General features: G+C 38.4%; 2 protein-coding genes across 10 annotated transcripts; both read right to left on the minus strand.

Annotated features, from left to right (window-relative positions):
* Nucleotides 1–584: 584 nt before the first annotated feature.
* LOC132204524 (uncharacterized) lies at nucleotides 585–14,116 on the minus strand. Of its 6 annotated transcripts, none has more exons than XM_059633067.1 (19): nucleotides 13,798–14,116; nucleotides 9,912–9,997; nucleotides 9,494–9,782; nucleotides 8,923–9,055; nucleotides 8,575–8,726; nucleotides 7,778–8,125; nucleotides 6,676–6,969; nucleotides 5,950–6,003; nucleotides 5,006–5,598; nucleotides 4,819–4,943; nucleotides 4,591–4,745; nucleotides 4,024–4,202; nucleotides 3,785–3,961; nucleotides 3,562–3,701; nucleotides 2,921–3,157; nucleotides 2,718–2,868; nucleotides 2,164–2,498; nucleotides 1,459–1,626; nucleotides 585–1,086 (listed from the first exon to the last, which is right to left on the minus strand). In XM_059633067.1, the coding sequence occupies exons 1-19, from the start codon at nucleotides 13,871–13,873 to the stop codon at nucleotides 903–905; spliced, it is 3,876 nt and encodes a 1,291-aa protein (XP_059489050.1). In that variant the 5' UTR covers nucleotides 13,874–14,116; the 3' UTR covers nucleotides 585–902. The 6 variants fall into 6 exon arrangements, with proteins under 6 accessions (XP_059489050.1, XP_059489048.1, XP_059489049.1 ...); XM_059633065.1 differs by lacking the exon at nucleotides 5,950–6,003 and adding an exon at nucleotides 6,513–6,578 and having other exon boundaries at nucleotides 13,798–14,115; XM_059633066.1 differs by lacking the exon at nucleotides 5,950–6,003 and adding an exon at nucleotides 6,513–6,578 and having other exon boundaries at nucleotides 7,784–8,125; nucleotides 13,798–14,113.
* Nucleotides 14,117–15,261: 1,145 nt separating this feature from the next.
* Nucleotides 15,262–22,472, minus strand: LOC132204174 (uncharacterized). Of its 4 annotated transcripts, none has more exons than XM_059632500.1 (10): nucleotides 22,409–22,472; nucleotides 22,254–22,296; nucleotides 21,986–22,191; nucleotides 21,554–21,726; nucleotides 21,358–21,493; nucleotides 21,103–21,301; nucleotides 20,557–20,801; nucleotides 20,268–20,494; nucleotides 20,145–20,211; nucleotides 15,262–20,088 (listed from the first exon to the last, which is right to left on the minus strand). In XM_059632500.1, the coding sequence occupies exons 2-10, from the start codon at nucleotides 22,292–22,294 to the stop codon at nucleotides 15,683–15,685; spliced, it is 5,700 nt and encodes a 1,899-aa protein (XP_059488483.1). In that variant the 5' UTR covers nucleotides 22,295–22,296; nucleotides 22,409–22,472; the 3' UTR covers nucleotides 15,262–15,682. The 4 variants fall into 4 exon arrangements, with proteins under 4 accessions (XP_059488483.1, XP_059488482.1, XP_059488484.1 ...); XM_059632499.1 differs by having other exon boundaries at nucleotides 22,359–22,446; XM_059632501.1 differs by lacking the exon at nucleotides 22,409–22,472 and adding an exon at nucleotides 22,348–22,366.
* Nucleotides 22,473–22,983: the final 511 nt, after the last annotated feature.

The following is a 22,983-nucleotide window of genomic DNA, read 5'->3' on the forward strand; positions in this document are numbered from 1 at the left end:
CTCGCGCGCGCACCAAAACGGGTTTAATTACGCACGCCGTTTCCGCTGCATGAAAATTTGAAAATTCGCAAAGTCTTAATTTATTCATTCATTTGTAAATTTAAAGAAATTTAAGAACTGAAATATTTTATTTTTTAAATTTTTATAAATCTTTTGAGAGATTGAAAATTTGACAACTTATTTCGTATAATAATTAGTTAGATTAATTAAGGGGTTTTGAAAATAAACAAAGAAAATTATACCAAGTCGCTATATATTCTTTATTTTAATTAAAAAAGAAATGTACAAGACAAAAATGTTTAAGCCGAAAATTAACTTAATTAAACATTAGACGAAAACTTGTTCTTTACACGAAAAATACATAATAGGAAAATGTCCGCGCGCGTTATTTAAAATAAGTTACAAATTAAAAGAACGATTTCTACGGTCCCATCACCCACGAAGCAAATCTAAGTTTTGTACTGGTCCAAAACCGAGAACTAACGTTTATTTTATCACTTACGTTGAAATTCAAAAGAATCTCTCCCGCCGACGCTAATCATCAAGCAAACGTGCGAAAGTCCTAACAAGGTCGCCGAGGTGAGTTTAAAAAAAAAATCGAATTTGTTTTTATTATAGTGCCACCCGAGCACTTGTTGCGTTGCACAGGAGGAAAAAGTAATAATTATTCTGCGCCCTTTGCTTTATGATGATTGCCCAAAAATGATCCGAAATTTTCAAATGTTTCCCGCCACCGAAATTTAGCACCGTCCTTCCGAGAGTCCGAACGAAAAATCTTCTTCTTCTTCTTTAGAGGCTAAAAGTGCGACACATTGCGCGTCCGTCCTTTCTCACTTTTCTCTCTTTCTCAAAATTTTGAAGTGTCCAATTGGCCCTTGATCGCGATTTTGTCACTCAGCAGGTCACGATCGGTCCTCCTGCGACTGCAGACGCAGCACGCCAGCCTGCGAGGCGGCGATGCTGCGCAAACTTCGCGAACGCTCGAAAAGCGACGGGTCCGTGTAGATCGGCTCACTCGGGTCGTCGAACGTCGGCCGGCTGCCGCTCACCGTCACCACAGGCGCCGTCGAACTGCAGTCGTCCTCACTAAAATTCATAAACAAAAACGTCAAATTAAGAAAAATAAGTTTCGGGAAAAAGCGATGGTGGCGCCACATTTTATGAAAATTGCCTGAGGAAACAAAACGAAGCCGTTTGAGAAAAAATATCAACAAAATTTTGTGGAAATAATTGACGTTTTAAATTTTGACTGATGGTTGTAAATTTGCAAAAAAAAATTTGAAGAGGAAAGGTTTTTTAAGCTTAATACTTATGAAGTCTAGTGGCGCCACATTACTTCTTGTGGACTTTTTCAAAATTTTAAGTAATACAGGATCTGGATAAAATAACATTTTTTACGGAAAATGGCGCTATTTTGATGACAAATTTGAGAGTTTCTGCTCCAATTTGTGGATTTACCTCGAGACACGTCTTGTAAAAGTGGGAATCATGAAACTAAAGTTGCTGTTGCCGGCAGAAGCTCCACCTCGCGACGCCAAAGAACCGTGACTTCTGGAGCAGGTGGTGAAGTTGTTGGACGACGCCCTGTCTGCAGATACGTTCTTCATCTGCACCGACCAGTACCGCCTTAAAAAATATTTTTGTGTTTGAATTAGTGTGGTGGCCTCGTTTAAAGTTCAAAGCACAGAAATTTTGTGTTTAACGTGAAAAAACGTGGTTTTTTTTCAACACTTAAAGCCTCTTAACTTTGGAACCTTTTTAATTTTAATTTTTGACCATTCCATTCTAAAGAATTCAAGAATTATAATAATTAGAAATTATAAATGCCCTTGTAATATATTTCTCTATCCTATAAAACGATAATGCTAAAAAAAATATCCCCTGAAAAGGATAATCCATATATATTTTTATTTGGACTACGAAAAACTCCAATAACTGAAGCATTATTTATAAAGTACTTTATTTTCAAAGTCTGACACCTTAGGCAAGGTAAAATTTGAAACACAAGATTGCCCCGGCAGCTCCCGTGTCATCTGACTCCCTGTCTGGCTCATTTCCTCCGGCACCGATGATGCATCAAGCACCATCGGTGCCCGAGAAGAGAAGTGCAAACCCGATATTATTCTACTTTTTCTTCTCCACTTTCACATTTTTGAAACTTACTTGTAAGCCAGGGCGGCGATGCCGGCGGTGGCGATCAGGGCGACGAGGATGATGATGACGGCCGAAATGAGGCCGTAGTACTCGCCGGCGGTGAGGCAGACGGCGTCCGCGAGCAGTCCCACTGACGCCTGCGCTCCCGCCACGTCCTCATCGCCATCGACCATTTCGTTCCTGTTCTCCAAAACCTTGATCATTTCGCGCACGTGCTCCTCCTCCTCGGTCCCATTGATGTTGTTGTTGCCGTTGCTGTCGGTCAGCTCGACGGTGCCGTTGACGTCACGACGCCGTCTGCCGAAGGACGGGTCGCTTCGGCCAGTGTGACCAGTGCAGTAAGCCTGGTTCAAAAATCAAGTCATTTTTTAAGGTGTTTCTCCGAAAAATATTTAATTTTTTCTTTTTAAATCGAGAAATATTTCACGTTCAACGGTGACAGTAGAATTCAAGTATGCCAATTTCTTATCAATGGCTTAATTAAACTTTCCAGAAAATAAAATAGAATTTTTTTCTAAATTTAAAATTAATCATCACCACCTTAAATTAAAGTGGTTACGTACCGGTTGGCAGCCGTCCCTGCAAGTGCGAACGGTGGCCTCAAACACGAGGAAATTGGACTCTGGGATTTTGAAAGCGTTGAATCGCGCCTCCAAACCGTCGCCCTCCCTCGACTTGTCCAGCCCAGGGAAGACGAAGTTGTCCACGGGACACCTGCGTTTGAAAATTAATCCCAAATTTCATGATTATTAAATTTTATCCTGACCCATATCGGTCGATCAGTTGAATGGAGCGGCCCGTGTAGGGGTCGCGAGCGATCACGTTGGTCGCGAAGATGTCCTGCGCGTAATTGTACCCGTCCTGCGCCTCGAGGCGGAAGGTCAAAGGGTCGCCGACGGCGATGGTCGTGGTCGGTCGGCCCTGGTACAAAATTAGCAGACGCACTCGCGAACTCAGCGAGTTTTCCGCCGGCAAATACTCGATGGGAATCGGACTGCCAGAACTAGAAAACGAGCAATTATTTAATTTAAATTGGAAATTAATGATTAAGGTTAAAATAATTAAAGTTTGCTTCAAAATGGACATCAAAACGTGTGACATTTTTATATTTTTTGAATTTTCTTCTTTTTTGTGCTGCTTTTTTCAATAGCATTTGGTCTATTCTCTATTTAAAATAAATAAAAAAATGATGAAAAAAGGACAGGCAATTTATTTTACCTATTTTAGATTTGCTTTGAAATTCCTTTTAAAACATTTTTTAAACATTGTTAACTGAAGAAAACTAAGTTATTATTTAATAAATTTCATTAATTTTGGCGCCAAACGAATACCGATTTCATGCAGTTGTGAAATCTTTCAAATTTAGCAAAAAACTTTCTAATATAATCTTAGCATAAATTAATTTACCCTGCGCCGATATAGCCTGAGGTTACGACAGCCTCTCCGGGTCCGCGGAAGAGACAAGTCAGGTTGTACCGCTTGTCCCGACCGGTCTGCACGTAGTCACTGAACTGCACCACCACAATGTTGGTCATCATGTCGCCGTGCTGCAACATTAAGGATAAAAAAATTAATTTCTTTATCAAATTCAATAGTCGAATCATATAAATATTCGTCTACGGCCAGTTACCGGATGCTGTCCCTGTCCAGGGTAGCCGGGTCCTTGTCCCGGCCCTGGTGCCCCTGATCCGTAGTAGCCAGCGCCACCGTAGTGCTGCGGCCCGCCGCCGTAACTACCGGCGTGCGGCGGCCCTTGCGGAGGACCGCCGCCGTGTTGGTAGTCGTAGCGGTAGCCTCTCGAATTGAGCTACATTTTTGTGTTTTCAAGTGAAGATGGCATGCTTAGGATGGAAAATTGAAGGGACTTACCCTCTGGGTGCCGCAGTCAGGGTAGCCGTGGGCGCCACTGACGCGCAACACGTTGACGGTGCCGCCGTTGCCGCGGAAGAAGCAGCGGTCGTAGTAGCCGTACGTGTAGATGCGGCCCACGAAAGGCTCCGTCGTGCGCAAAGTGAACTCCATTCCGTCTTCGCTGCAAACTTGACTCACTACGAAACAAAAAAGTGGAATTTTTAGATGAAAATTTCTAAAATGTAAATAACATATCAATAAAACTGTTCTTCCGAAATTTCAAATAATGATTTGAGCGGGAAAAGGTAAAACCCGATTAAAACGCTTTGGATTCGAATTTTACCATCATTATTTCGATTTTTCCAATAAAAATGTCTTCACTGTTACTCTCAGGAATAAAAAAAATATCATTGTGGGTCTTTAAAAACTGTTATTGCCGAAAAACGTGACTAACAACCCAATATTTAATTCATCAATATTTTGAAAGTTGAGCTACTAGAAATAAAAAATAATAATAATGAATTTTCAAATTATTTAAAGCATATAATTAATAAAATGTACTTGAAATTCATAAGAAAAGCTCACCGTCAAGGCAATCAGAATTAGCTCGGCCGCCAAATCTCTCATAGAAGTCCGAATCACCCGTTTGCTCGAAGAATATTGGGTTGTTGTGGTCCAACTCTCGCGAATCGCGGTCACTCAGCTCGCAATTGTCACGGTCTGCGTAGTGTGATGGTGCCCTATAACCATACAAATAAATTTTATTTTTAATTATAAAAATTCAATAGAATTATTGAAATTTTTAATAATTACCTGTAGTTGAAGGACCTGCACATGAAGTCATGCGCCTCAATACACGCCCTTTCGCACATGAGCAGAGATTGAGCGGAAGTAAACCTTCTGATGTAAGCCTGTCGCATGCGCATGCGCACTCCAACCTGCCCAAAAATGAAATTTTTAGATTTTTTGCACAAAAAATTACTCAGGTTGAGTTTCAAACCTGACGGAAAGCGTCGCCCTCGTCGCACCTGACCGGTTTGGCAGGGCCGCCGTAAGGTGCTCCGCCCCCGTAAAAGGAGTCGCCGGCTCCAGGGTGGCTGGCAATGCCACCCCCAATGCCGCCCCCGACGCCTCCACCGTATCCTCCGCCTCCTGCGAAGTTGCTTCCACTCGGAGCTCCGCCATATCCTCCGCCGCCTCCGATGAAATTACTGCCTCCGCTGAAGGTCGGACCTGCGGCAGGGTAAGGCCCCACCTGCGGCCCCACAGGCCCTGGGGGCGGTCGTCCGCCTCCGCCGTAGCCACCGATAGCAGGTCCACCGATTCCGCCTCCGCCGTACTGGCCCACCGATGGCGAACCGCCTCCAAATCCGTAACCGGCGCCGCCGCCTCCAAAACTGCCACCCCCAAGGTTGCTCGCGCCTCCTCCATAGTAACCTCCGCCGCCCCCGGAGGAACCTCCGTATCCACCGCCTCCACTGGCGACTCCACCTCCGTAGCCGCCTCCGCCGAAGGAGCTGCTCGAAGGGGCACCGCCGTAGCCACCGATGCTGCCTCCGCTGCTGCCTCCAAGGGGATAAACGCCGCCTCCACCTGTTTAGTTATAAATATAGATTTATATTTTATTCATGACTGTTTTGCTTTTAAAAAAGAAACTAAAATCCAAAATTTTACACCCCAAATATGAACTGTGAAAATATGGGGCTGGTAAGATATTGAACTTTTTTATTGAAGGCAATTTTTTAAGAGGAAAATATAAAATTAATTTAATTTATGTTTCGCTTCTTTTACATAATATATAGAAGACCCAGTTCAATTAAAAAAAAAAATAATTCACGCCTTTAGCTATTTTTGTAAAAAATCTAGAAATGACGTTTTCCCCAGCCCTGTAATGTCTAGGGCGGATTTAGGAAATAGAGCTTATGCTGTGAGTAATTGAATTGCCTTTGCCAATGCTGCTCCCACTTCCGCCTCCAAATGGATAAACACCGTCTCCACCTGTTTTTATTTAAATTTTTAGAAAAATATTTGTCTTTTCGTTACAATTCTTTAATGAAAGACAAAATTTTGGTTTTCACACAGTAAATTATAATTTCACTCTCAACATTTTACCCCAAAAAACTTTTAAGTGGTGTGGGAACTTAAAATTTGACGTTACTTTTTATTTTAATTACGGAAAGCAAATTTAAAAAGTAATAATCAATTTTTTCATGAATGATAATTTAAAAAGAAATCGTTTTCTGAAGGTTTCTAAAATTTAATTTGAATATAAACATAAAACATCGCAAAATGCCTATATTTTCCTCGCAATTTTGCTTTTTTTCTTCCTATCCCAGCCCCAACCTTTTGGATAATTAATAAATAAAATCTTTTGCGAGAATTAATTAAAGCTTATAGATTTTCTCCAATATTTTCCCTTTTTTTAATATATCTATAACTGACAAAACAAACGAAAAGTGCGCATAACAAAACAGATCCACAGATAACATGAAGACACATCACTTTACCTATTTGGGTGGCGGCGGGTTGGTGCTGCACGTTGGTGCTGCTGCCCTCAGGTTTGGGCCCTACGTCTGCAAACACACGGGACAACACACGGCACGATGACAAACGAGTGTGACACACGAAAACGAACAGAAACAAAAACAAAGAATGCAAAAATCGACTCACTCATCAGGTTCTCGTAGTAGTCGTAGTCGGCGTCGTAGATGACGCGGTAACCGTCCTTCTGGTTGAAGCGGCTCAGGCGACACGTGCGGAAGCGTTCGCTGTACACGGCCGAGCGACACTGGAAACTCGCCTGGCGCAGACACTCGTCCAGGCACTCGGCCAGCGAGCGGCCCGTGATCTCCGAGTGGAACTCGCCCGCCAACCGACTGTTCCGGAACCGCTGGAACGCGGTGTCCGGACGGCGGTCCGAGAACAGGTGCGAAGTCACCGGTGGGTCCACCTCGTTCGAACGGGCTGAAAAACACAAAAATCGCATTTTAACTTTCGGTTTTTCCGAATTCGGGGTTGGAAAACTTCTAAGAGATCGCTTGCAATAAAAATTGCTATCAAAAATTTCAGAAACATGAAACAAAAGCAATAAAATTAAAACCACATATCAACAATTATGCCCTAAAATATTTCAAATTTGGTAAAAAGTGACATAATTTGCTATCGCTTTGTCCAAAATTTCTCCAAATTTGCACGAAATTTGATATATTTTTTAACAAAAAAGTTTCACTTGCCCAATTTCACCAAATTTGATCAACTTTGGGACGTTAAAATTATCGAAATTGTCCCATCTCTTGTCCTAAATTTGGACAATTTGGGAAAAATTTGATAGATTATATTGATTAAACTATCTAATTTCCACTATTTTTATTGACTTTAGGTAACTTATCCCTTGCTCAATTTAAAACGTGGATAACTTGTTGAAAAAAAATGGACTCAACATTTACCGAATTTCCCATTCATTTTTTCCAAAATTAACAACTTTCGTCTGTGCAAAACTTAGACAAATTATTGATAAAATTATTAAAATTATCTAATAGCATAAATTGTATTTAAAATTTAAGCTAAATTCTTAAAATTTTATAAAATTCTTATTAGTTTTATTGGAACGTTTTGCTGAATCTCTCTTGAATTTGTCAAATTCAATCATTTTCCAACCCTTCTATGGATTTTAATTAAAAATTCGAGACTTTCACAGCGTCGGAACAGCTCTCGATCATAGAGACGCACGGAGCTTGAAAGTGAGTTAGTTTGGGTGTTCGGGGGTTCATACGCTTACGACTGTCAAGGCAGACGAGGTCGAACAGGAACTGGTGGGAGGGGCCAGCAGGGTCGTATCGGCCGATGGAGCGGTGCGAAGAGGCCATGCCGGGTCTCGGCAGGTGTCCGGTGGTGGAGCGCAGTTGTTCGCGCTGCGACACCGAGTCCTCGTCCGACAAGATGCACTGCCGCGTGTCCTGGTCGTACTGCACCGACCGGCAGAAGTACTTTTCCGACTTAAGGCACTGCGCCTGGCACTCGTCCATCGTCAGGTTGAAGAAAACCTCCATCTCGAACGGTCCGCCCAGCTTTATGTTCTCCTCTTTGACGAATACGATCATTCCGTCACACCGACGCTCCTCTGGCGAAATTTGTAATTATTAAAGGTTCGCAACGGAAATGTTTTTTATTTTAAATTATGAAAATAGACAAAATATCACGACAGGCGTTAAAAATCGCGATTAAAAATTTGTAACCTCCAGAGTTTAAACCGGGTTCCGCACTTTCCCGCCATCAAAATTTGAACTTACAAGTCTATTTTAAAATTTAAAAAATGGAGCTGTTTTAAGTGAATATGCTAATCTTTCAATCAGTTCAAATTAATTTGGTGGTAAAAGTTAATGAATTTCTAATGATTTTCCAGCGGTGCGAATATTTTCACCGAGATTTTAATGTCTATCGTCAAATTTAAAGCCATTTTCACAATTTAAAATAAAAATATGACCGGTGTTGACCTTTGCATTAATTCACGAACGACATTCAAGTTTCTGCGTTGTGCGGGTTGCGTTAAAAAATAAATAAAACACTCACGGTTGAGGCAGGTGTTTTCGAGATACTCGGTGTTCGGATGGTCCTCGAAGGCCTCAGGGTGCGTTCGGCGTGTGAAGCTGCTCAGCAAACACGTCCTGCTGGCAGCGGAAAACGACGCAGACCGGCAAACCATGCTGAATTCGTTCAGGCACCTTGAAAATAAATTGAAAAATATATATAAAAATTATTTTCTTAATTAAAGTTTTTAAGTAGTAACTTTAGCTTTGACCTTGAAAATTGGCTAAAAAATACCAAAACTTTCATATTTGGGACTAAAATTACTTTCAAAATTTTTATAGAGCAAAGAATCAGCAAATATTTGCCAATAATTGTTCATTTTTTACTCACTTTTCCTCACACTCTGTCTTATTAGAGGCCGGCACTTCCTTGACACCTTTGCCTGGTGTCAAATTTAGTCTCTTCCGAGGGTACCGCTCAAATACATATCGCATATTAGGACAGTCCCGTTCAATTCGATTAGCTAGAAATTAATTTACAGAAGATTAACGTCATCTTTCGGGGAAACAAGATTTATTTAAATGTGAAATCCTGATTGAAAAATTATTTTATTAAAAAAATTCTGGTGCCAATTTAGAACTTTTTTTATTAAAGATTTTGTTAGAATTTTTGAAAGTCTATTGGAAATGTAAAGAAAACTTGAATTATTTTTTATTTTTAAGTAATAATTCTGCCAAAACTTCATTCTGACAATGAATCTGAAGTCATTCGGATTTATATTATGTAAGACTTAAAGGATTTACTTTAATTTTTTTAGATTTTTCCAATTTTCTTCAAAATAATTTGCTTTGAAAGTTTTTTATTTCTGCATTTTTATTTTGACCTTTTTTATAAATTTTTTAGAACACATATGCTATTGATTTAGTTCAATAATTTAAATTTGAATTTAAGATTGAATTACAAGAGAGGCAGATTTCGTTGAAGTGCATGCTGGTGGGGACGAGTTTGAGTTCGCCGTTGCCCTCGGGTTGCGGCTGCTCCATGGCCATGTAGCACACGGACTCGCTGTACTCGGGCGTTTTTGTCTGCACGGGGTTGTTGTAAGGGTTGGGCGGGCTGACGATTCGACTTCCCGGTTGGAAGTCGAAACTGGTGCACTTGCGGATCAACTTGTTCACGGCCGTCACGTCGCGCAGACACAGCTCCTGGCACCGCTGCAACACGCGCAGCGGCGGCGAAGAATCCCTAACCTGAAAAAACGTAATTAAAATGATTTTTTTCCATTTAAACAAAAAAGAAAGAAGAAATTATGCAGAAAAATATTGAATGGAAAATAATTTCGGAAAAATTTGTAAAAATAATTTAATTAAAAAACTGACCACGTCGTCATCGTATCCACTAAGCTGCATGTCCGGAATCCTTTCGTAAACCAGCCGACCCACTCCGTTGTTGCACACGGTTTGGGCTTAAAACAAGAACATTAACCAAATTAAATAAATGATTCAAAATATTAAAATGTATTTAATGGTGATAATTTTAATATTCTTTTTATATTCCTGCAATTTCCTCTCGAAATTTTATTCAAATGATAAAAATTTACAAAATTCTAGTTCAACTAAATTTACTAAAGTTTTCTAAAAAGAAATGCTATTGGTCTCACTTCACACTTAAATTTTAATCCAAGTAAGAATAAAATTTACAATTAAACAAAAATAATTAATTTTTATTGGATGTGGAGAAAGTGTTTTGGGAATTGTGGGGGTGGGGAACAATATAATACACCTAACCTACTTAATCAATGACCGCATTAACTCAAAATTGCGGATGAGGAAAGAGACGTGGAATAAAAATAGCAGTACTAAAATACGGACCGTTCTATAACTTTGAGAAATTAGAGTTATTTTTTGTTGAATTCTAATTTTAGGGATTTTGTTTCATAAAAAAAAATACTTGATCATTTTTATCATCAATTAAAAAAGAAATTCTGTTTCTTTTAAATACATTGCCTAATATTTTATTATGAAATAATTTTCTGCATTTTTTTTTAGTTTTTTCCGAAATAAATTTATGCTCCATTTATTAATTTTTAATATGAATTTTTTGAATATGATAATATATTTTCTGGATTTATAAATTTTGACTAGAGAAACACAATAAACATTAATTTTTAGCATTTTCCGTAAAAATTTTAACTGCGTTGATTTTTTTTGCAATAAAACCGAGATGATTAAATTACTGCCGGACGTAGAGATGAAAATTGCACAAGTCGAGTGCACGCTCGGCTTCACCTCTGTGGTGCAACACGCGGATTTGAATTCAGGTTGAGTTTGATCGAGATAAGCATCTGTGACGGCCGACGGGGAGGGAGGGAGGGAGGGTGGGAACAAAAAGAGACGACCTTTGACCTCGGCGGCTCGAGTGGTCCAGATGCGTGTTTCCGACGGTGGCCGGATGTGGGGGACCGCGCGCGACTGCTTCCGGCGTCACGCTCGCCGACCACCGGCGAAGGTTATCGCCCCCCACGAAAAACGCATCCCTCTCCTCACGCGGACGCGCCGAAGTCGCGATAATTCGCCGATTGGTCGCGTTGAACCGTCAATTGGCAAATTCACACCTCACTGAATCGATCAATGGTTTTTTTTTTTATTTTAATTTAAAATCTTTCCAATTGGATAATAATAAATTAAATAACTGATTCTAAATTATTAAAAAATGATGAAATATGTATTTTTTTTTTGTAAAATTACAAAAATTTTAATGGATTTGCGCGAAAATTAAAAAAAAACGTGAATTTTCATTTTTATATCAATTTTTTATATATAAATTTAATTTTAAATATTTAAAATTACCAAATCAATATTTAAAAGAATAATTTTTGTAACAATTTTGAATGAAACTTTTTCTTTTATGCATTTTTTGGGTGCAAAATTTAAAAGTCTTCCGGTCGCGTTCCACTTGTCGCGTCATTTTCATATTTTATTTCCGCATCTGCTTGATATTAATTTGTCAGTCGGACTCAGTCAGCAGGGGCGTGGAGCGTGACCTGACAGTAGGGGTGTTGACTTGCGATTTAATTTGACGCCACAGACCACAGGTGCCACACACGCTCCCCTCACACGAAAGGGAGAAGTTGTGGGAAATTAATTTATTGAATAATTGCTTCAGGAAATACCTCCAGTTTTTATTTTACTTTTTTTGTAGCAGTGCAGATTTCTAATAATTTTAAAACTTAACATTATTTCTATTGCGGAGTTTCAATTGTTGACAAATTTTTTTATAAATTATTGGACATATAAACAACAATTATTACATTTTCTAAGTGAAAACCTGAATTTTTAGATGAATTTAAGTGTAATTGATTTATTCTCCATTCAGTTTGAAACTAAAAACAACCTTAAACTGCCCAAATTAATTTTTAATAGTTAGTGTATTTTTAAACTTTTAATTATTTTGGCTATAATATAATTCATGAATAATTTTAACTATTTTAAAATTTAAAAAAATTTAAGAAATGGAAAAAAATTGACGGTTAAACTATGGAGACTTCTTTTAAAATATTTACTTCTTTAGTAGAATTTTTACACTGAAAATGTAAAGAAAAAATAATTTCTCCAATCGCCTTTGAGGTAGGCAGCCGTTCCTCAAGAAACACTTGAAGAACGCGCGGGTTGCATACACTTGCGGTCTGCAGGCGTTCGAATCTCCAATCTAAAAGTACAGCGAACGGCACGTTTCCATTTTCCGACGTTCACGAACCCCGCTCAGGGCCTCTGTCGGACCTTGGAAAAGGTGAGTTCGTTGAACTGACCGTCCACCGAGGCCACCACTCGTGAGCAAGCGAGGAAAAGGAAGGGAAATATTGTGTGGACGCAGACGAACTAACCGCGCATTAAACTCCCGCGTGTGTTGTATTTTTGACGAGAATGACGCCAAATAATTTTGACTCTGAATTTTCTAAATTTTAAATATAAACACGTGGAGGGTTTTTAGAATAATTGCTCAAAAATCGTTTATCACATTCAGTTTTCACAATTATACAAAATTTTCATTTGTGTCATAGAAAATATATAAATTGTTTTATTTATTTTGCCTTTTCGCTGACATCTCTTTTTAATCAATAGCAATTGTTAAAACGCAAGATTAAATAATGGAAATTGAAGAATTCCAATGTCCTTTTAAACTTATGGAAAATTGCTGGAAACTGCTAAGTTCTAAATTTCATTATTATTAATTTTTTTTCTCAATTTAAATATCAATATCAAAAGCAATTTAGTTAAAATAGATGAAGGAATATTAAGAAAATTTAACTTTTACAGTTTAAATGTATTTCTTTAGAGACAAAGCAGAAACTTTTTAATTATTTTAAAGCGAAGTTAAAAAAGCGTTGAATTTTCTTGGCTTTCAATTAAAAAATTAATTCACTGCAATTGTTCAAATAATATGTAGAGCAAGGAAATTTGTAGAAAATTGAGCTTCTGATCTAAATCTAATCAGTTCCAGTGCGTTTGCAATAATTTGGGAAACGTTTTTTTCCCTCTAAACAATAATAATAATGTTAATCTTGTCGCAATTAATAAACAATTAAAAAAACATTCTTTGCATTTTAAAGAGAAATTAAATCTTATATTATGAAAACTAAAAATTGTATTTTCCCCATAGTTGGATTTTAAAAGTGAGCACTTAAAAGTTTCCCAATTTTTCGGTTTCCTCTTTTCCTGGGGGCAATAAATCGGCATGGCTGCTTTTATCGCCAAACAAGATCGGAACGGCCATGTTTGCGCCGCGGCAATTTGTCGCTGCACGGTAAAAATGATGGCAGAGAGTGAGAGAGATGCTGCGATGGACACGTCATCCTTTTATGCTCACCGACCAACATCCGCTCTCAATTTCGCTCGAAAACGCGCCGAGCTCGCCTAAAACTGCGCTCCCTACCCAAGTGAATCGTCAACATTTATGTTGCATAAAAATTTTCAATATTTCATATGCCGGACTAATTAAGAACAATTTAAAAACGTAACATTATTCGAATATAAATTTTTTGTCACCCTAAAAAACGTGAAAAAAAAAACGATGAAGAAGACAAAACTCCATTAATTTTTATGTTCTATTAAATTTTTTTAGCCAGCCTAATTCAAAAAATCAAATTTTTAAAATTACCACTAGGTAACTTCATTATTCATTCATAAATAAATTATAATAAAAATTTTAATTATTCATGAAAATTAAATACAAATAAATAAATAATTTTGAATTTTTTTGACTCACCATCGGTCAGCATTCTGAGCACAGTGACGACAGCGAGCGCTTCCATGATATTTGGCAAGTAGCTTTTCCTGGGCATTATTGCTGGTGAATTTCTCAAGGCGTCGCTCGGGCCTACGTTGGCATGCTTCGGCTCAAACGAGACGCAGCAGCTTTTGTCTGTGTTTTCGATTCGCTAGCTGCCGGTTGATTTGTGCGAACAAATTTGGAACTCGCGTGCGCTCGGCGAGAGTCGAACCGCAGAACTGAAGGTCCAGCGGCGACCCTCGCCGGAAGCCGCCGGACAATACCCCCCTCCACGGTGATCTGCTCGATTCGGCGCGCGGCTGCAATTTCAGATAAAGGAAAAAAAGACGAAAAAACTTTAAAATTTGCAGGGAATCCGCTGGGGAGAAAAGATGGACACTGCCAGGTCTCAGGCGAAGTGGAAAGAACTGGAGCGAGAGGCCAAGAGAATTCCTAATTCTTGTATCGGAATTATTGCTATTCTCTTGACTTAGCTCTCCCGGTCTAAAAGTTATCCCGGGATAAATCCAAAGGGATAAATTTTAACCCCCTGACTTGGACTAAATATTTTTTATACCGCCTTTTTTTGCTCGAGATAACTTTTTCTTAACCCCGCGTCGGCGGGATAAATATTTAGCCCGCGCTATATTTGAATCAGCTGTTTTTATTAAGCGACTCGGGAACTTTTTAAATTTTGGCCAATTGCAACAAACAAAAAACTTTCTCAGATCAGCATTTTGGAGGATCATGAAAATGATGGCAAAATTGATATCTAAAGCGAACATAAAAATCTGTGTGCAATTGAATTTGAAATTTTGTTCATATTTTTCTTAAACAAATATTTAAAGATCAAAGCGAAAATAGGCGAATTATTTTATTTTTTCTTTGAAATTTTATGCATGTAAAATTTCAATTTTTCAGTTGCACAAAGATTTTTATGTTTGCTTTGGATATCAATTTTCATGATTCTCGCAAAATTCTAATCTGAGTGAGAAAGTTTTTTGTTTGTTGCAATTGGCCAAAATTTAAAAAGTTCACGAGTCGTTTAATAAAAACAGCTGATTCGATTATAGCGCGGGCTAAATATTTATCCCGCCGACGCGGGGTTAGGATAAAGTTATCTCGAACAAAACATTTAAGGTGGGATAAAAAAATTATTTATTCCGTGTCAGGGGGTTAAAATTTATCCCTTTGGATTTATCCCGGGATAACTTTTAGACCGGGCGAACTAAATCAAGAGAATAGCGCCCAATTATTAAAAAAGTAACACATATAATTTTTTCTCTTGGTCGATAGAAAATTAAATGGAAAAATAATTTAAATTTATAGAGCAATCTCTTGAGCGCGGAGAAATGTTATGAAGAACTTGACAATTCTTGTTTGGATCCTTTCCTTACACCGACCCGTACACCCTGCTGCAATCGCCCTAGTCTAGGTGTCGATTAAATTAAACAACCAAAGTTTGCCTTGTCGGGGGCCAGGAAGGGACTGGTCATTTTATTCATCAAATAACATTGGAAATATAAAATACTTAAAATACAGCAAAAGAAATAAATATGAAGGTGGCGACGGACCTTGCGCCCCTGGGCTACTCGATGCTCCCTTTCACCGCTAAAAAGGAACTTCGGAGAGTCAGGGTCGAATGGAAGGATCCTTGGCTCGGCGCACCAGTCCTGCGAACTGAGCCGACTATCCTCCGGACAAGCATGGGCCGTGGGTGAGATTTAGTCTAGCATGACAGACCGTGCACGTTGGTTTGGATACCTCAATCAATGTTGTAAAATATAAATGAACATAATATTGAAAGAAAATTTCAATTCCAAGTGAAAGATGGTGATAATTTGGCCAACAATTGCATGTTCTCCTCTCAACTATTTTCGTCTCAATTTACAAAGATAAATAACAATAACAATAGGCAAACTGAAACCGTTATGAAAAAAAATATTAAATAATAGTGCGAACGATTTAATAAGCTTAATATTTTAAAACAATGTAAATAAAAATATAAAATAATTGATTTTCTTGCTCCATTGTTCACTAAGAACAGTGACATTTCTTTGGACGAATATTTAATGGCTACAGTGAGAGGTGTTTCATAAATATCGTCGCGTGTGTTGACGTCTGCCTCTTTTGAAAGAAGAAATTCGGCCAAAGCAATGTGACCATTTTGAGCAGCCAAATGAAGAGCCGTTTTTCCCTGTTTACCTTTCTTTCCTACGCTAAAGCCATTTAAACCCACCAAATACTGAACATTGTCCAATTTTCCATCGAGGCACGCTAAATGCAAAGCGTCGTTTCCGTCATTGTCCACCGCACTCAAATTAGCGCCGCTATCCACCAAAAGTCGACACATTTCTTCATTTGAAAAACGAGCTGCCAAAGTTAGAGGCGTGTCATTATCATCATTGCGTACATTGACGTCTGCCCCTTTTGAAAGTAGAAATTTAGTGACAGCGATGTGACCTTTTTGGGCAGCCCAATGAAGGGCCGTTTTTCCCTGTTTCCCTTTCTTCTCTACGCCGAAGCCATTTAAACCCAGCAAATACTGGACATTGTCCAATTTTCCATTCATGGACGCTAAATGCAAAGCGTCGTCTCCGTCTTTGTCCACCGCAGTTAAATGAGCGCCACTATCCACCAAATATCGACACATTTCTTCGTTTGAAAAACGAGCTGCTAAAGTGAGAGGCGTGTCATTATCAACATCGAGTGCATTGACGTCTGCCCCTTTTGAAAGAAGAAATTTAGCCACTGCAAGGTGACCTTTTTGAGCAGCAAAATGAAAAGCTGTTTTTCCGTGTTTGCCTTTCTTCCCTACGCTGAAGAAGCCATTCAAACTCAGCAAATACTGTGCATTGTCCAATTTTCCAGTGAGGCACGCTAAACTCAAAGCGTCGTCTCCATCTTTGTCCACTGCACTCAAATCAGCGCCGTGATGCACCAAAAATCGACACATTTCTTCGTTTGAAAAACGAGCTACCAAAGTGAGAGGCGTGTCATTATCATCATTGAGTATATTGACGTCTGCCCCTTTTGAAAGTAGAAATTTAGTGACAGCCATGTGACCTTTTTGGGCAGCCCAATGAAGGGCCGTTTTTCCCTGTTTCCCTTTCTTCTCTACGCTGAAGCCATTTAAACCCAGCAAATACTGGACATTGTCCAATTTTCCAGTGAGGCACGCTAAATTCAATGCGTCGTCTCCGTCACTGTCCACCGCACTCAAATCAGCGCCGCTATCTACCAAAAATCGACACGTTTCTTCGTTTGAAAAATGAGCTGCCAAAGTGAGAGGCGTGTCATTATCATCATTGAGTGCATTGACGTCTGCCCCTTTTGAAAGTAAAAATTTAGCCACAGCGATGTGACCTTTTTGAGCAGCCCAATGAAGTGCTGTTTTTCCCTCTTTCCCTTTCTTCTCTACGCTGAAGCCATTTAATCCCAGAAAATACTGGACATTTTCCAATTTTCCAGTGAGACATGCTAAATTCAAAGCGTCGTCTCCGTCTTTGTCCACTGCTTTCAAATCAGCGCCGTTATCCACCAGAAATCGACACATTTCTTCATTTGAAAAACGAGCTGCCAAAGTTAGAGGCGTGTCATTATCATCATTGCGTACATTGACGTCTGCCCCTTTTGAAAGAAGAAATTTAGCCACATCAGAGTGACCTTTTTCAGCAGCCATATGAAGTGCCGTTTTTCCCTGTTTCCCTTTCTTCTCTACGCTGAAGCCATTTAATCCCAGAAAATACTGGACATTTTCCAATTTTCCAGTGAGGCATGCTAAATTCAAAGCGTCGTCTCCGTCACTGTCCACTGCTTTCAAATCAGCACCGTTATCCACCAAAAATCGACATATTTCTTCATTTGAAAAATGAGCTGCCAAAGTGAGAGGCGTGTCATTATCATCATTGCGTACATTGACGTCTGCCCCTTTTGAAAGAAGAAATTTAGCCACATCAGAGTGACCTTTTTCAGCAGCCCAATGAAGTGCCCTTTTTCCCTGTTTTCCTTTCTTGTCTACGCTGAAGCCATTTAAACCCAGAAAATACTGGACATTGTCCAATTTTCCTCTGATGCATGCTAAATTCAAAGCGTCGTCTCCGTCACTGTCCACTGCTTTCAAATCAGCACCGTTATCCACCAAAAATCGACACATTTCTTCATTTGAAAAATGAGCTGCCAAAGTGAGAGGCGTGTCATTATCATTATTGAGTGCATTGACGTCTGCCCCTTTTGAAAGTAAAAATTTAGCCACAGCGATGTGACCTTTTTGAGCAGCCCAATGAAGAGCTGTTTTTCCGTTTCTGCCTTTCTTCTCTACGCTGAAGCCATTTAGACCCAGCAGCAAATACTTGACAGTGTCCAATTTTCCTTTCAGGCTCGCTAAATGCAAAGCGTCGTCTCCGTCACTGTCCACCGCACTCAAATCAGCGCCGCTATCTACCAAAAATCGACATGTTTCTTCGTTTGAAAAAAGAGCTGCCAAAGTGAGAGGCGTGTCATTATCATTATTGAGTGCATTGACGTCTGCCCCTTTTGAAAGTAAAAATTTAGCCACAGCGATGTGACCTTTTTGAGCAGCCCAATGAAGAGCAGTTTTTCCGTTCTTGCCTTTCTTTCCAACACTGAAGCCATTTAAACCCAGCAAATATTGCACATTGTCTAATTTTCCATTGATGGACGCTAAATGCAAAGCGTCATCTCCGTCTTTGTCCACTGCACTCAAATTAGCGTTATTCTCCACCAAGATTTGGATAATTTTTGTGCTTGAATTTTTAGCTGCTAGAATGAGAGGTGTATCACCGTTTTCGTCCGGCTTGTTTACTTCATCCTTCAGCAGCGATTTCAATTGCGGTTTCAACTCTAAAAGAATGTTGTTTAGCTTTTCTCCCAAAATTCTATGTACAGCAAAATTGTGGCTTTGGATTAAAACACACATCAAATTATCTCGGAAAGTGGCATTTCTAGAAATGCAACTGTCGACAAAACTCCGGCTCTGTCTTAAGTTGATGTTTTGGAATATTGGAATGGAAGATTTAAATTCATTTTTTATTTCATGAATGAACCGTTGAGCAACGAGGAATTCAGCAAAGGTTTGGTGAACGAATCGTATTGTCTCTATTTGCATTGATGCGACGCCGGTGTTGTTGATTAAATTGATGTCGGTTGGCAGAGGAATTAACTTGTCATTTAGGAGAAATCTTAGTGAAAGGTCCTGCAAGAGTCGAATTCGCTTGTCAATCTCGTATACTTTGGGGTTCCTGTTCTCCTTTGCAGTTTGTAGCGCTTCCTCTATTTTTTTTTTAATTACTATCTCATAGATGTCGAATATATCTTGAAATGATTCAAGCTTCACGTCACTTAATAGTGTTAAATGAAACGGATTCATGAGAATGTCTGAAAATCCAGAATTTTCGAAGATTTCAATTATTTTTTCACATTCCTCTGGAAGCTTTCCTAATTTCTCGAGAAGTTCAATTTGTTCTCCTTTCTCAAGAGGTTTTATTTCTATTTTCCTTGTAGACAGCCCTTCAAGAGACATTAAAATGGCCTCGGCTTCCTCAGGCCTTGTTGCGATCACCAATGGCATCTGCATTTCAGTCAAATCTTTAATCAGCTGCATCACTTTAGCTCGGTAATCGGGGCAAATTTCGTCAAAACCGTCCAAAAACACTATCCCTTTTTCAACCAATTGTTTCATGTCGTGGTTCACATGATTTGATGCGGATAGTATTTTCACAATATTTGGGTATCGTTCTTGGTGAAAATACTCGTAAAGTTGCTGAAGCTGGATGGTAAAGACCTTTTTGTCGAGCTGGTCTCTGTTTAGATAACTCGCAATTTCGAGGAGCATTGTTGACTTTCCTGAACCAGGTAGCGAGGATAGAAGCCACACGCAGTAATCATGCTTTTCAGAGCCCAATAACTGGCGCTGCATCATTTGTTTCAATTCTTCAAAAGCCAAAATTTCCTCACTACGCCCATGCATTTTAAGCGACGTGGGTTTATCTCGTGCCATGGAACTTGAACGTTCTTCTTTTTTGATTTCTTTTTTTGCGTCTGTTGTTGAGACGCAATTTGAAATTGCTAAAGTCAATCTAGGTGCAACAAATGTTATTGGCCACACGGGAATATCTACCAGGAAAGGAAGCGTTGACACTATTTGCGGAATTATGTCACCACAGTTATTAGGAAAATTTCGAACAAGGTCAAGGGCCAGCTCCTGAATAGAGGTTCCGTTTCTCAACAGGGGATTCTCAAAGAGATGGATCAATTGTTCAACAGAGCCTATGCAGAATAAAATTTTGATCAAAATATAATTTAATTAATTTAATCTGACTCACCTTTCCTTTTCAATATGCAAACGAAGCATCCGCTATGATTCGTGGCCCTTAAATGAAACTTTCGATCCTATATTAAAACCGAATGAGTGAGACTTATGACTTAAGGAAAATTGCTAGACATACCCCAACATAATCTGTCTCATTAATTATATCATCTACAAAGAAGAATATTTTTGGTCGTCCAATCCACTCTTCATTTGATGGACCGACGAAACTGTAGACTATGTCGCCTATTTTCATAGCATTTCCTCCAATTGATGCACATATTTCGCTTCGTTCATCAAGGTATAGCCTCGCAAAAACGCACATAATAACGCAACCAATATTAGTTTGCAGTTGTCCATTTTCAACTGCGTAATAAAAATCGTATTAAACGGAGAGAATTGATCAAACTAATTGCAGTTGATCGTACTTTTGTTAAAAAACATATCCAGACTTTGATTGGGGACTGGAATTGTGTCAAATTCTAAGCTCTGCCGAAGTGCCTTTTCAACGCCAGTTGTGTGGTTTTCTGCTCCTAAAATGTACGCCACTTTTCCTCTCACCGACTTGCAATTTGTATCATTTGACTCCCATTTGTAAAACGGCAATCGAGATTCATCTAAGGCTGGTTTACTTTGTTTTGCGTCATATTTGCTTGGTTCCTGATCACGAATACTGTAAAATAATGTTATCAAATTTTGCGAATATATGCTCAAAAATTGTAAATTTTACATACTGATTTTTTTCTAAAAAGCACTAAAAAGCTTTTACTTTTTTCGCTCTTGTAAATGTTTTAATTTTCATTTATAATTTTTTAATGCTTAAATAATGTATCTCTCGGTTAAGGCAGAGATTGCCTTTTGGTACACCAATAAACTTAATTTGCAACTTAATTAAGTAAAAGCAGTACGCAAAAATAATAATTAAAAATCCATAATATCTATAAGATTTTTTGGTTAATATTTCAATATTTTACCTGCTGATCCAAAATTTTTCGTGCACTGTATATTTGATCTCGGGAGATTGTCCATCATCCAATATTTTATCAGCAATTCCTTCTTGGACTTTGGTCAAGAAAACCTCTATAAGTGTGTCTTTTGTGAGCCCGTCTAGCGCTCCACATAATTCTTGTACCAGCCAGGTTCCATTCTGGGCATGTCGTATTGCTTTTGTTGCTATATGAGTTAAAATATTTATTAAATAAAGTCGTTTGTTAAGCATTTGAATTCACTTTCAACTGTTGGATAGATAAGAATGAAATTATCAGCGCCAGGCAAATTCGTCAGTTGACACGCATTTTTGTTACTGTAATTTTCATTTTTTTGGCTGGATGAGAAGATCTTATCTTGCAATTGGCCCCGACAAGACTATTTAATGAAAATATATACATACTTTGAATATGTAGATGGAAATTCTTTATGTTTTACCCCAAAAACAATTATTTTAAGGCACTTTTCTAAGTCTTTGTGGCTTTTTAACATATCGATAACTTCTTTGGTGGTGAATGTCTCATACTTTGTGTCGACTTTGTGATCCGTATAAATCAATCCATTTTCATCTCCGTGTGACAAAATAAAGAGCAGCAACACTGACGGTGCCTCTGAAATTTTTAAAAAATTAGACGCTCCTTTGGCAAAATAGTTATACTGTTTTAAATCATGCATTTCTAGCTTCAATCTTTTTTGATGATTTTACAGGATTTGCAAAATAAAAAAATTTCATCTATACATTCACAATAATAACCTGGGTCAATTTAATTTCTAGTTTTGCTGTTATTATATCATTATTTTTATAGCATATTAATTCTAATTATTATTATCTCAGTAACAAATAAATTATAAAATAGAATAAAAGCATGCCTTTGATGTTGAAGAGCTGAAAAATCTCGCTTGGGTTGGACAACAACTGAAACAAATCCCTCTTATTTTTAGACTTGAGACTCTGATACAAGCATTTTCTTTTGTTCATTAAACTTTCTTCCAAGTTGCGCAAATCTACGTCGTTTCCATCACGAATCCAACCTGGGTCGTCTTTGAAATCGTAACTGAACACCAAAACGCAAGCGCTGTGAGAGTGAAAATAATCAAACCCAAACATATGGTCTCCGTTAAATTTGAGAATACATACTTTTCGACGTTTTTTGTGCCGAAACGTCCAAGCCGGGTCATCTCTGAGACAAATTTTTAACAAAATTAATCCTCCAAACCAAGCTTATTGTTACGGAAATCTCACTGTCGCTCAATATATCCACGTTTAAGCAATAAACACTAATCTATCCTTACCAATTTCTTAGACTGTATTGAAAGTCAAATGAATGTTGTTGACTTCTTTAAACTAGCACCACCCGACCGCCAGATGGCAAGCCCTCCGGCTTGGGTACAGTGATATTTATATAAATTGGCTCTAAGTCAAATTCAGGCGCGGCAGGCGCCTGATAATAAATTTTGATCAAAAACGATGTCAAGTGCTTTGTAAATTAATATCCCTTTTGCAATCTCAAGTGTGCGAAACTCGATCATTTTCTGTTAACATAAATTGCTGTAAATTAAGTTCTCATTGAAATCTGCTTATAATTAATTCGCAAATTACTCGGCAAATGCTATTATTTTGACAAATATAATTTTTTTACAGTTCAATTTTATTCAAAATATTGAAAAAAAAATATTGAAGAAAACGGCACCACCACTATCAAGAATTTTGCTAATAATTTCAAAATAAAAAATTGGGTTAATTTTTTCTCTAACAGTTTTTAAGAGAGAAAAATTAATTGAATGATTTGTGTATAATTTTTAATTTTCATTTTGACAATGCCATTTAAATGTAAGATAATCTAAGTTAAAAATAAATATTTACTTGT

The sequence above is a fragment of the Neocloeon triangulifer genome, unplaced genomic scaffold (genome assembly GCF_031216515.1).
Source record: "Neocloeon triangulifer isolate White Clay Creek 2 clone unplaced genomic scaffold, ASM3121651v1 ptg000022l, whole genome shotgun sequence".
Taxonomy (NCBI): domain Eukaryota; kingdom Metazoa; phylum Arthropoda; class Insecta; order Ephemeroptera; family Baetidae; genus Neocloeon; species Neocloeon triangulifer.